We start from the raw sequence: 13192 nt of genomic DNA, 5'->3' as shown, positions 1-13192 counted from the left end.
AGGTGGGTGAGATAATATTTTTTTATTGGACCAACTTTTCTGTTGGTGAGAGAGACAAGCTTTTGAGCCCTGCAGAGATCTTCTTCCGGTCTGGGAAAGGTACTTCCAGCATCACAGCTCAGTGCAGGGTGGAACAGATTGTTTAGCATAACTAGACAGCACATTTTAAGGGACCATTCAAGGTAGAGTTGAACTCTGGTTCGCAGATCCCCACAGCTGCCCGCGTGGCTCTTACGCCGACCTGCTCCGGCTGGGGGACGGGGCCTCAGCGCCGCAGCCCAGCCATGCTAAAAGATGCGCAGCTAGGCAGCTGTGAGGCACTGTGGAACTTCCACCTGCCCTGGGTGGTGGGCCCAGGGATGGGGACCTGGGCTGGGGGCTGTTCTCAGGCCTCCTACCCTGGGCAGGTAGAAGGTCTGTGGTGCGGCATCCCCTGCTGCCTGGGCTACAGCTGCTGGCCTGGCGGGGGACCCATGGCGAAAAGTGGAAGGGCCCTAGTCCCCCCATTCCAGTGCCACTGCTGCCAGAATAACAGATGCAAAATCTGCATCTGTTGTTAGAGCAGGGGCTGTGGGTCTGGTACAGCAGTGGGTGGGTGAGGCTTTGTGGCCTGTGGTATGCAGGGGGTCAGACTAAATGATCACAATGATCTCTTCTGGCCTTAAAGTCTGAGTCTAAGTTGAAATGGAAAAGCAATGAGGGTCTAATGTTCAAAATGTGGGACCAGACCCTCAGCTGATGTAAACTGGCATACCTCTATTGAAGTCAGTGGACCTACGCTGATTTACACCAGCTGGGGATCTGGCCTGTGACCTCTTTCTGTGTGTGTAGAAATGGAAGCTTATGTGAGGTCCCTTCAGAAAAAGGCCCTTAACATGAAACAAAGTGTTCTTGCATTCTGCTTACCGTGAGGGTGGAAAGGAAGGGTACAGAATGGGGGAGAGGAAATGGGAATGTATTAGAATTAATCCAAGTACCAGTCATCTAAACTTGGTAGGGATGGTGTTTATTGAAATTTAAGGAAGTTAAAGAAATGTTCTTCTGCTTTTACACAGATGTTCCTGTCACTTCCACTCCAGTCACTGCATTCTACCATGGTTGCATGACTGTGAAGATGAATAATAAGGCACTGGACTTAGATGAGGCTTTTTACAAGCACAGTGACATCACATCACATTCTTGTCCTCCAACTGAGACTGGTCAATAGGTACCACTGCAATGTAAAAGTTTTATATAAAAAACTTTCCATGCTTTTTTTAAGACATAAATTATTCAGACTTCCTGCACTATGTGTATAGTTTCTCTCCAACACTGAAGTTATGTAGGCGCTACTGATCCTCACGAGTCAAATTGATTATTGAAATATTTCTTTGCTTTGAGGTTTAGAGTTTGTAATATATTTGTAAATAGTTCAGAAGACTAAGATTAATCATCCAAAACTGAAGATGATACCTAAAGTGAATGTTAAGACTGTAAAAAGACTGATGGATAGCTGTAATGCAGAAAACCTGGTAATATGTCAGTGTGAACTGGAAGAAAAATAATATTGCTGTATTATTTTTATTACCAATCATTGCTTTCTGATTTACAAAATATGAAAATAAAATATTTACATAAAACTTCTTAACTGCACTGAGATTGTCTCTTGGGGCTATGATTTCAGACTGTGGATGATTTGCAGAGCTGATGACATTTTATTAATATTTCAGTGACTAGTGTGTTCATTGGCCTCTGAAAAACTGTAAGTGGGCTCTAGACTAGCGAGCAAGCTCATTTTTAGGTGGCGGGGGAGATGTGTGGGTGTGGTTTTTAGGATTTGTTTTGTAACATGCTCTCTCCAGAGATGACAGGTTCAGTCACAACCTTTAGAAAAAGCTCTACATCAATGGAGAACTTGAAAGTGAGAGGAAAAATTGGGTCAGCAGGAAACAATTAAAAGGAAAGCCTAGCTCAGGTAGAAGCCAAAGTGTCTTATGTCAGTAATCAGTGAAGCAAGTGATGAAAAATATATCAAGAACAGGGAATATCATGCAGTGATGTAACTTTTGCTACTTAATTTTTAGGCTGGCTCACTCACCATGAGCCTATAGGAGCACTGAGGCTTTGTGATTAAGTGTGAACTACCCAGGCTGAATAGCGGTGTGGCTGAGAATGTGTATGGGCTTATTCACCAGAGTGTTGAGTGCCAAGAGAACAAAGTGTGTGAATTTCCATGCTTACCAGTAAGGGCTCTTCAGGATAGACACGGTAGGCTTTGCCAACACTGTTTGAGGCAGATCAGACTATCTTTCTCACTGCTGCACACTGGCTCTGTGCAAATTTTAGTGTCCGTTTTGCCTACTCACTTTCAGCTATTGCTAGTCTCCAGAGAGGTTACTAGCATGGGGACAGCTCCTGCAAGGTGCTGAGCATCTCTTGAGATGATGTCATCCAGGGGATTTTAGGATGATTGGAATTTCTCCAGAGACACTTGAAAGCATGCAGCACTTGGCCCATATTTTGCATCAAATTAGAGTAACAAATTGAGAGTGATTAATATCTTGTTATGGTTAGAATTCAAACATTTTATGGATAAGGATATCTTGGAGTACAGCTAGAATTTCATGCATAGTGCAAATAACACTGGGTATGCCAGTATTTTGATATGAGATTTTCTTTTTGTTCAAGGAATTTTTTTTAATAAACTCTAGATTCATTAGGTGACAAATTATTTTACAAATAGAGTCAGAAAAATGACTTCTGGGGCTTGCAAGGGTCAGTATGGCACAGATCCAAGTTTACTAATATTTTTATAGATATTCTGTAGCACTTGTATACAGTGTTTTACCTGGTCAAAGCTAGAGAGAGAGTCAACAGATTAACCTAATAACCTCCAACTTTGCCCACAGTTGTAGTCCAAGTATTCAGATAGAACTTTCCCCAGAAAAGGATGGGCAACCAGATAAAGTATCCCATGGGGAAAAAAATCCTTACTGCTAAATGTGTTTGGAAGAGGGCTATGGCAACTGTACTGTATATAGCCACTAGATAATGCAACATCAAGACTGACTGGTTCTCTGAGCCAGACGGTCAAGGGTGATGCAGCAAGACTGAAGAGGTCAGGTCTGCTGCTTTAGAGTCAGGCATCAAGCCTTTTGTGCTTTAAAGAAGGCCAAATAGCAGAAGTCCATGCACATTCAAAGGGGACCAGATGAAAGTTCTGAAGGATATTTATTCACTAAAAGTAAATGAAAAAGGAGACTTGCTTACAGGAGGAAGGTGAATAGGTCATGTATACCAGTAATAATTTAATTTGTCTTACCTTTTGAGGAATGGGGGGAGGGAAATCCAAATACTCCGGATGCTGCTTCTGTTAGGAGATGATGATGGATCAACTGGTGACATGATTAGGACCTAGGAAAGGTTTTATTCAGGTTTCTCATTTTCAGCCTTACTGGGGAATGCTACAGGTATCGTAGCCTATGGTGATTCTCTATTGTATTGTTTTTCTGGTCATTTCAGGTCTTTTCCTACATCAATATCCCATCCTTGCAACTTGAAGTAGCTCTAAAGAAAACAGCACACGCTTGGAAGACATCTGACACTTCTTACTCATTGGAGGAACAAAACCCAGTTTAAGCACTGTTCTTTTCAAAGAGCACCTGCTAGCAAAATAGTTTCACCTCTAGCATTTGTGTTATTCCTGCAGTACTTCCCAAACAAATAGCTGTGTGGCATATGTGAGTCACAAATCTGTGTAACCTTTGTTAATGCCAATGGTTATATTTATAGTGCCAGAAATATCTTGGATACTGGAAATAAGAATTTTGTGGTATGAGGTGGTGCTTTAATTCCACATTCGATATTATGTGAAAGGGACTGTAACAGCGTACTGTGCTTAAAAAAGTTAATTGAAATAATTGACATACATGGGAAATGCATCATTTTGATGCAAAAATTGCTCCAATTATTTGTGTGTGAAAAGACTTTATACACCTATTTTGTGTGGACAAAACGTTATGATTTACAGTATAAAAATATGGAGAATATAGGAATGTGTATTATTTCTAAACTGATGACATCTGTAATGCTATACAGTGGTGCGCAGACTGGGGGAGAAGGTGATAGGTTGGTTTCTTCCACATACCTTTGTTTTCTAACTGGCAGCAGTGAGAAGTCAGAATAGGAGACATACCTTCCTCCTCAATCAATTATACAGAAAAAGTGAAATCTCCATTTCCCCCCACCCTCCCTTTTGAAGCAGTTCATATAGTTCACTAAACCACTGAAGTTAATGGTGTTGGTCCATTCTAAATCTTAAGGTTCACACCGTGTGTCTTCTATCCTTCTAACCAGCCAAAATTCACATTATACAAAACTGGATATATGTGCAGTTTATTTTGTGACTGAGGAACTGAACTGTTTGTTGTCTTTGTTATACAGTCATGGAAATCCAAGCACTTAGATAAACTAAAATCATTAGCTCATGTGTTTTGAAAGTAACTTACCCTTCTTTCCGCCTTGCTTAAAATTTTTTTTTTTTTTTTTTTTTTTAGCTTGAGTGCCAAAATTCTGCTTGCCTTGCTCCTGCAAGTTATTTCCCTGGGCCTTCTTCAATGGGGTAAAATCTAGCCCTGATCCTTTTAAGAAACCATTCTGAACTGAATAGGTAGGTTTCTCTGGTGCATTTTGAATAACGTTTCATATTTTGTATTGAATTCCTTTTTTTTGTACATCAGTACATCAATAGAAAACTCATTGATGGATGGAAACTTACTACATAATTTTATGATCTTTTGGTGTGACTTCAGCTGTTCAAATGTTCACATCCTGTGAAGGAAAGCAATCTAATATTCTTAATAGATTTTTTTTTAATTGTAACAACTGCTTAAAAGCTTAAGGATAAAATATGTCTCCCTTCCCATTTTGCACTTTGACTGTTGGGGAAACTTTTTTTTTAAGTTTCCAGTGTGGCACTGGATTAATTGCTGCCCAATGAGGTAGGTCCATGGAGCAAACTACATTTCCTGTGCTGTTCCATAGTCCTGGTGTGGCAAAGAACACTGAGGCCCTAGGGGTGCTGCAGGAGGAATCAGCAACTCGGGGTCATGAATTAATATTTTCATCCTTGTTTAAGCACTGTCATCACTGATTATGGCAGCATAGAGCTAAGAATAGTGCTTGCTACTTATCCAGTAGAGGGAGTACAAGATCATGTCTTTCCTTTGGATGCTACCTCCACAGGAGTTACTGTGTGTATATGTATTTTTAAATTCTCTGTAGTGGGAGGTTGGCTAGGAAACCCCCCCCCCCCAAAAAAGGAATACTCTGAGTATTCACTAATGCATTGCAGCAGCTTCAAAACTACTGGACAAGTCTCTTTTTATATAATAATTTAGGTCAACGTACAGCATTTTAGTTTCCATTTTTACTAGAAAAGGAATCATTTGCCACCATCTCATCTGCCTTTTACAGTATATGGAAAAATACAGAGTTCAATACTGTACTAAGTAGTATATACATGTTAAATATTTAGCTAAAGGTGCAATTTCCAGCTCACTGATATGACATTTTATCATTATTAGCATTAGCTGGACTGGTACACATTTCAAACAATTAAAACAGCCCTGTTCAAATAAAATTTTATATTTGTACCTTACTTTTCAGAATAGGACAATACTAAGTGGCATCTTGACCTCTGAATTTTGCTTCCCCTTTCTTGTGATGTGTACACCAACTTAGGTTCAGTAAAAATATGCAAACACAGCATATTTTATTGTCAATAACTGTCACACAGTATTTATTGGAACAACATTTTTACCAAAAAGGGGCTATTAACTGAATAGTATAAGGGAAAGAAAATCTGGTTTCTTTCAATCCAGACTACCCACTTGTATCCACCAGACTATAATAGTTCTAAATCACTCTGTACTGGTTTATGAAAATGGAACCACGTATCCAAAGTGTTTTTTATTTGTTTCTTCTAGTGGAAAAAAAAGTCATCCTGTATTATGCTAAGACAGAAAATCATGCTCATGTTAGCCAGACAATAATGTCCCAATTGACTACATGCAAACTGTGTGGTGACAGATACCTTCCTCTGGTGACACGGTTTCCAGGATTCCGGTTAGCTCACAGTGAGTTGGGGTTAAAAGTAGAACAATCATAGAACACAAAATGGTTTCCTTAATAGTCTGCTGCCTGTGCAGCTCAGTGTTTCCAAAGATGTCTTTTTTTTAAAAAAAAATCAGTTACAATGTAATTCTATGTTCTAGGGTGCATAGGGTGGAGGCTTTTCTTCTGGCAGGAAGTAAGTTGGTGTGTATAGTGGCGGGGCATTGGGTGGGAGACCATAGTTTGAGCTGGACTGAGATGGAGGCTGAGTATCATCCGATAAAGAAATATCAGTAGATGATGATGCTGGAAAATGGCTTGCAGGCTGTAATTAAACAAAGAAAAAATTCAATCTTCAGTAAGGGATTACAGACATGTTTGCAGATATACTGTGTTACATGTGTATGGTATGTACCATTAAACCTCTCAGGCATCTGTAAGGTGCACATCCCTGTGGTGGTGGTAACACACACATTATCACTGTGACTGTGAGACCGTTGACACTTATCACTTAAGTTAGTCTTCATATAAGTTTTATGCCTGCATTTCACCCTCTATCAAGGCAACTTAATAAAACACTATTTTTGTGAGAGAGGATGCTCTAGTCCCCCTGGTAAGTCAGTATAGCTGAGTGGGCTTTAAGGGATATGCAGCTGTTTATTTAAAATTCATATTGCTACCTGGAAATGATCCTAGGGCTGTAGGCATTTGAGATCAAGAGAGGGTAATAATAATAATATATATAAGTTAGTCAAAAGTTCAGAGCTCTGTGTATTGTTGCAGTTGTGAGGAGAAACGGGTGGTAGAGTCTGGTATCTTTGATGCACTCTTGTTTGTCTACAAACAATGTACAAAATTCTATTTCCATGAACAGAGGACCAACCAAACACCAGGACAGCATCCTTGTTCTCAATACCAAAACCTCTTTCAGCCAGCAACCTCCCCACCCCCAAAAAAGCGCTCTCTAGACTTTATCCAGGCTTGTGCTCCCAGCTCTGTCTGCATGTCGCTCTTGTGCTTCTTCACTCACCCCCACCCCCCCGCCGCCACCCCACCATGGAATCCTCTGCCCACACACTCCAAATTACTGGGCAGGCTCACATGCCCCTTGTGTCTTAGACAGCCAAACACCTCCACCTTACAGCTATTTTAAATGAGGGGTAGAAGTCATAAGAGTTTAAGTAAGGTTCAACCTGACCCACAATATCTTATTTCAGTATAGGATGCCTATTCTCTGATCCATTTTATGGCCCCTGTGTGTGTGACGTATGACTGACTGGACTGTAATTCTCCAGCTCCTTTAGACTTGGGCTGGAGTGAGGAAAGCAGCCCATCTTCAACAATTAATGCTTCACCCACTTTTTTAAAAACAAAATGGCACATTGACACTATTTTAAATAGGAGTTTTGCCATTGATTTCATCCTTGACCCTCAGATGTTAATCACCTGCCATTCGAAGGGTATCAGCTGAAGTGTTGAGTGCTCAGCTCTGAAGTGCTCAGATTCAAAGACCCTGAAATTTTTCAATTAAAAAAAAAAGAAGCTATTTTCAAGATAAGGGAAATGCAAAATCTGACAAGTAAATGCCACTGTCCCAGCTACTTAACATTTTAAAAAGCATCCATAATTTTCTAGAATAGTGGTATACCGGTAACCATTGCACCTAGGTAAGTTTTTCCTTTGAGCAGCACCATGGATCTCAGATCTGGTATTCTACTCTCTACGTGGGGGTGGGCAAACTAGGGCCTGTGGGCTGGATCCGGCCCACGGGATTGCCCCCTTTAGTGCTGCAGGCCCCGTGCTGCTCTCAGAAGCAGCTGGCACCATGTCCCTGGGGCTGGGGGGGAGGGCTCTGTGTGTTGTCTTTGCCTGCAGGCACAGCTCCCATTGGCCGGGAACAGGGAACCACGGCCAATGGGAGAAGTACCTGGAGGTGTGGGGCCCCAGGGGCTGTGCAGGGATGTGGTGCCGGCCACTTCCTGGAGAGGCGCTGCATGGGGCCAGGGCAGGTAGGCACGCTGCCACCCCGGAGCTGCTTTCGGAAAGTGGCACCAGGCCGGAGCCCAAATCCCTCCTCCATCCTGCCCCCCAACTCTCTGCCCTAAGCCCCCTGCCTGTACCTCGCAACCCTCCTGCACCCCTGCCACACCCAGCACCCCAACCCACTTCCCTGAGCTCCCTCATACATCTCCTCTGTCCCAATCCCTTGCCCTGAACCAGTTTCTGCATCCCGTACGCCAACCCCCTGCCCTGCATACAATTTCCCCATCCCTCTGTGGCCCTTGGCCCAAAAAGTTTGCCCGCCTCTGCTGTAGCATTAGCACAGGGGTGGGCAAACTTTTTGGCCTGAGGGCCCCATCAGGAGTTGGAAACTATTGAGGGCCAGATGTAGTGTATTAAACTGCTCCCCAGAGGAATGTGCTACTCATGGCTGCCAGTCCTTGTTCTCTGAGCACCATGGTAAGAGTCTGGATAAGGGGCGGGGGGGGGGTCGTTGGATAGGTGTGGGAGTCCTAGGAAGCCTGTCAGGGTCGGGGGTGTGGATAGGGGTTGCGGCTGTCAGAGGACAGGGAGCGGGGGGGTTGGATGGGTGGAGATTTCTCAGGGGGCAGGAGCTGGCTGTTGGGAGACACAGCCTTCCCTACCCGAGTGTAGTGTATTAAATTGCCCTATACAGTGTACTACTTACAGCTGCCAGTCCTTGTGCGCCATAAGTAGCCCATGCTTACAGGGAGAAATTTAATACAGTACACCTGGCTGTTCACACTGCCCAGCAGGAGCGTACAGCCCCTCTGCCCAGAGCGCTGGCGGCATGGCAAGCTGAGGCTGCGGGGGAGAGGCCGGGAGCTCAAGGGCCAGGCAGGACAGTCCCATGGACCGGATATGGCCTGCGGGCTGTAGTTTGCCCACCTCTGCATTAGAGAGTAAACTGTGCTCTAAGCCAATTTTAGAAATAGCTCTAACATAGTAAATAAAAAAACTCTGGCTTATAGCTGTGTAAAATATAAACTTCCCCTGTCACCATTTTTTTTTTTTTACTGGTCTCTGCTTGTGGATATGGAAATAAGAGGCAAAACAAGGAGCTTTTATTGACAGTTTAACAGTTTGTTTTCAAAAATAACATTCTACCTTTTTATAACAATATGATTCTCCTCTAGCTCTTCCACGGTTGAGATTAGCGCAGTGTAGACTGAGGTCTAGTCCCTGAATTTTTAGCTGTTACTTAACCAACCAGAGACAGGCACTTTTAATAATTTAACCCCATGTCAAAATCCCATTTTCCAGAGTTAGGAACTTAGGCCCAGATCCTCAAATGTATTTAGGCCTCTAGAAGTCAATGGGAGTTAGGTGCCTAAATACCTTTGAGGATCCCTTGTGAGTCTAGGTCTCATAGAGACTCACTGGGACTTACTTAAGCTCCCAAGGGCTAAGTCCACAAACCACTCCACCTAGTGCTTAGGTGGCTTTGCATATACCTACCCATGGAAACTCTGTCTCTTTCGGCCTCTAACTCTGAGCACACCCACAGAGTCTGGCCCCACACAAAAGACAGGTGTGTGTGTCTCGACTTAGCGGTTAGGGCACTCAGCTAAGATGTGTGAGACCCAACTTCAGATCCCTGCTCTGCCTGAATGCGTGTCTCCCACATTAGTGCCCTAACCCCTGGGTGGCAGCATCACTGTTAGGCTCCAAACTCTGCAGCAGGTACTCCTGGAAAGTCTGGGTGGCTTCAGGGCTTCAAGGGTATCTGCATGAGCTGGGAGCCTTGGCCCTGTAGCAAGGAGCCTGGAAGCCTTGAGAATGCCAGCAGGATCCATGACTCTCCGGGCTACTAGACTCCTGCTGTGGAGCCAGCTTCCAACTCAGCTCTCTGAAGATCCCTTTCTGAGGTAGAAAACTCCCCTTTCATTGCATGGGAGCCTGGGCACCTCAAGTGGAGGTGAGGAGTTAGACACTGCAATGCTCAGCATTGCAACTTCCACATCCCTTTGTACATCTCGCCCTACGTCACTTTTGAAAATGGGACTGAGAACATGAGCAAAATTGTCAGAACTGCCTATACAAATAACTAACATGGCACCCTCAATTTGATTAGGTTTATATGTAAAAGGAGACCAGTAGGTGGTAACTGTCATTTTTGCTTTCTGGAAATGTGAGCTAAGCTTTGGGTTAGGACTAAAGATTTACTCAGTAGTGGAGGTGGGTAATGTCTAAGAATTTGGCCATTTCAGAACAGATTATTTATAAAATGTCCCAAAATGGAAATGATTATTAGAGAGCCTGCTCTGAACATCTTCACCAATCGTGAGTTTGCTCACATACATAAGCCTTTATACTAGTGCTGTAACTAATTCCCTCCACACAGCAATTTGATTATCTCATACATGGAGCAAGGTTGTTTTTTTCCAGAAGGATTAATAGCTTTCATCTGTGGAGGCTAAAGCTTGTATCTGATCTCTCCTGGTGTGCAGGTGGTTCCTGCCTCTGATTGTCATGAAAAGGCAAATGAACACACTTCCAAAAATATTTAACAATATAGGAAAAATATAAAGTAGTTTTTTTTTAAAACATTGAAGAATTTTGGATAAAATAGTGACATTTATTTTTGAAAGGTGAGGGGGTTTTTATGTGGCAGAACACTAAATACTTAATATGCATCTCTTCAGTTTAGTTATTTTCTTTGTCATATCTTTTAGTTGTTCCTCACACCAGCTCATACTGATTTGAACTTAATGATAATCTTTAGAAAGTCATAGGTCCATTGCCAGCTGAAAATGAGCCCTGATTACTAGACTCTCGCTAGCACATTACAGTCTATAATACACACAAGAGTAATTGTGGTGAATTAAATGACCATATTCAGTTTTCAGAATCTGAAGTTCTAAGATTGTAGGGTATCATTTTCAGGCATGCAGGCTTTTATGTGGTGCTTATTACTTTACTTTCCTGGCCTTCATCATTGTAGTATCTGAGCACTTCACCAACATTAGTTAATTTTTATCTGCACAACACCCCTGCGAGGAACAGAGTTATTAATTGGTTCCTCATCTGTAGAAAGGAAATAAGGTACAGAAATTAAGTGATGTGCCTAAGGTCAGTGGCAGAGCTAGGAGCTGACTTCAGGGCCCCAAGACCAGTCCTGAGCTTTACCCACAAGATCTTCCTTTCCATTAGGCCTTTGCTGACTTTACACTGTACTGCTCTGCTGTTGCCCCATGCAGCAGTTAATCTATCATTTAAAGGAAGGGCTAGATCACCAGAGAAACACCAGCAGGACAGCAAACTCAAGGGCATTTGTTTTTTAAACCCTGCTCTTGTCAAAGGCCAATGGCACGGAAATGCAGAAAGGTGAGGGAGCCAGTAGTCACAGATGGAGCAGGGAATGTCGAGGATTTCAGGGCAGCAGCAAAGGATCAAACATTAGCTTTTCAAGTAGATGCAGCTGTGAATTCTCTGTGCGTGTGCGCATGCCCTCTGCACCAGAGACGAAGAACTTTGCCTAGCAGTACCCGCAGGGGCGGCGCTTATGCCCTGTGGCCATAGCCCCTCCCCTGGTTGCGTAAGGGCAGCACCAGCCCGACCCCTCAGTTCCTTCTCACTGATCGTGACTAGAGTCAGAGCTTTATGGTGTCTTCACCTCCCACTTTCACTCTCAGTTTTCTGACTAGTACCTTAGGCTTAGTTTAAGTGTTGTTTGGCAGCCTTGCGTGATGCCCTCACCAGGGTTCAAGCATTTTTCATCTTGGAGGGGGGCCATCCCCAAGAGCAACCCCCACAGCAGGTCCTTGTTGAAGGACACATTAAAGAGAGTGGCTCCCTCTGCAAGTCAGTCACAAAGAGGACTTGTGGTTGAAGCAGCATCTTCTGGAACAGGCCATGAGGCCCACTTTGGCTCTGAGACCCTCATCTGATAGGTGGTCACCTTCAGATCTGGCAAATGATGCCACTCTGCGCTTAGTCTCTGGCGTCTCCCCCAAGAGGAAAAGGGGTCATTCACTCCCCTCTGGCCAGGAAGAGATCTCATAAAATGAGCCAGAACCATTCCAGGGCTCAATGAGATTCCTCCTCCTCTTCCAGGAGGAGTGCTGACCAGCACTGCACTCCCTCTGGCATGTGGGATGGAGCAGGTCCATTCACCTGCTCCTCGGTACCATGTGGTGAGCAGCAAGGCCCTGTACTGTTGACTCGGTTCTGGCCATGGGACATCCATTGAGTCTGGTACCAATGAAGTTGGCACCAGTACTGATGGTCTCCATACTGATGGCATATGAGCTGGCATTGGACCTGCTTTGCCTCTCCATCCTGGACTCTCTGCTAGTTCATGAGTTCTCCAGTGCTATGGCGTCTACCAGCTCATCCTCCATTGTGCCCCTGGCACCCTCTAGCTATGTGTCAGAGATGCTGGGTACGCTGACCCTGCAGCTCCTACCACCTGAGCCGTGGACTGTGGATTTGAGGTTGGGACTGGCACAGAAGGCCTACTTGAAGTTGGTGCATCCTTCAGCACCATCATTGTCTTGGCAGCAGATCCCATCATTAAGTGCAGTGCCTTAATCAGTGCCGATGCCTCTGCCAGTACCAAGTGTGAGCATGTCCCATTCGGTGCCACTGGTGCTGATTCCCCACCCCTCTTTGGCACTGATGCTCCCTCCCGACTGGGCTTCAAATGAGTCTGAGTGGTTGTTTGCCCCATCGGGGCTGGCTCTCCTTTGTTGCCACAGAACCTCCGGGATTCCTCAAGGTCAGGGTTGTCCTCGTCGGATACACACCAGAGCTCACCCTTGGATCATTATTCACACTGAGATCAGCATCTGCTCCACAGTTGGGACAGTGGTTCTTGGCCCAATGCCTGCTGGCCACCAATGCCTTATGCATTTGTCCAGTGGCTTCCTTGGAATCTCTGGGATGTGCCTCGGTTCCTGAAGTCACTCTCAAGAGCGTGATCACTGGTCGCGACAGTAACTCCTGCTCCCATATCGTCTCAGCTGCAATTGACAGCTGAGTCCATTCCCCTGGGACCTATATAGCTCTTCCAACCAGATCCTGTGATGCAAGAATAGAATCCATCATTGGCACAGCAAACTGCCTCCTCGTCCTC

At 44.2% G+C, this 13192-nt stretch overlaps 2 protein-coding genes across 7 annotated transcripts in view; one reads left to right on the top strand and one right to left on the bottom strand.

Moving 5' to 3' along the window:
* GAS6 (growth arrest specific 6) overlaps nt 1-1619 on the top strand; it is a 75330-nt gene extending 73711 nt beyond the window's left edge. For both annotated transcript variants that reach the window (XM_084610100.1, XM_084610099.1), the window contains one exon: nt 1056-1619. In XM_084610100.1, the coding sequence (XP_084466226.1) occupies nt 1056-1207 (152 nt within the window). In that variant the 3' untranslated portion in view covers nt 1208-1619. The remainder of the gene's footprint in view (nt 1-1055) is intronic.
* A 4312-nt stretch (nt 1620-5931) lies between these two features.
* TMEM255B (transmembrane protein 255B) overlaps nt 5932-13192 on the bottom strand; it is a 110424-nt gene continuing 103163 nt past the window's right edge. For 4 of the 5 annotated variants that reach the window (XM_084643805.1, XM_084643807.1, XM_084643806.1 and 1 more), the window contains one exon: nt 5932-6418. In XM_084643805.1, coding sequence (XP_084499931.1) covers nt 6251-6418 — 168 coding nt within the window. In that variant the 3' untranslated portion in view covers nt 5932-6250. Of the gene's footprint in view, nt 6419-7539; nt 7607-13192 lie in introns of all 5 variants that reach the window. The other variant, XR_014713640.1, reaches the window with a different exon arrangement.

Source organism: Lepidochelys olivacea (genome assembly GCF_965140295.1).
Source record: "Lepidochelys olivacea isolate rLepOli2 genome assembly, chromosome: 1".
NCBI lineage: Eukaryota > Metazoa > Chordata > Testudines > Cheloniidae > Lepidochelys > Lepidochelys olivacea.
The sequence above is the reverse complement of the archived record's forward strand: the minus strand, read 5'-3'. Positions and strand labels throughout refer to the sequence as shown.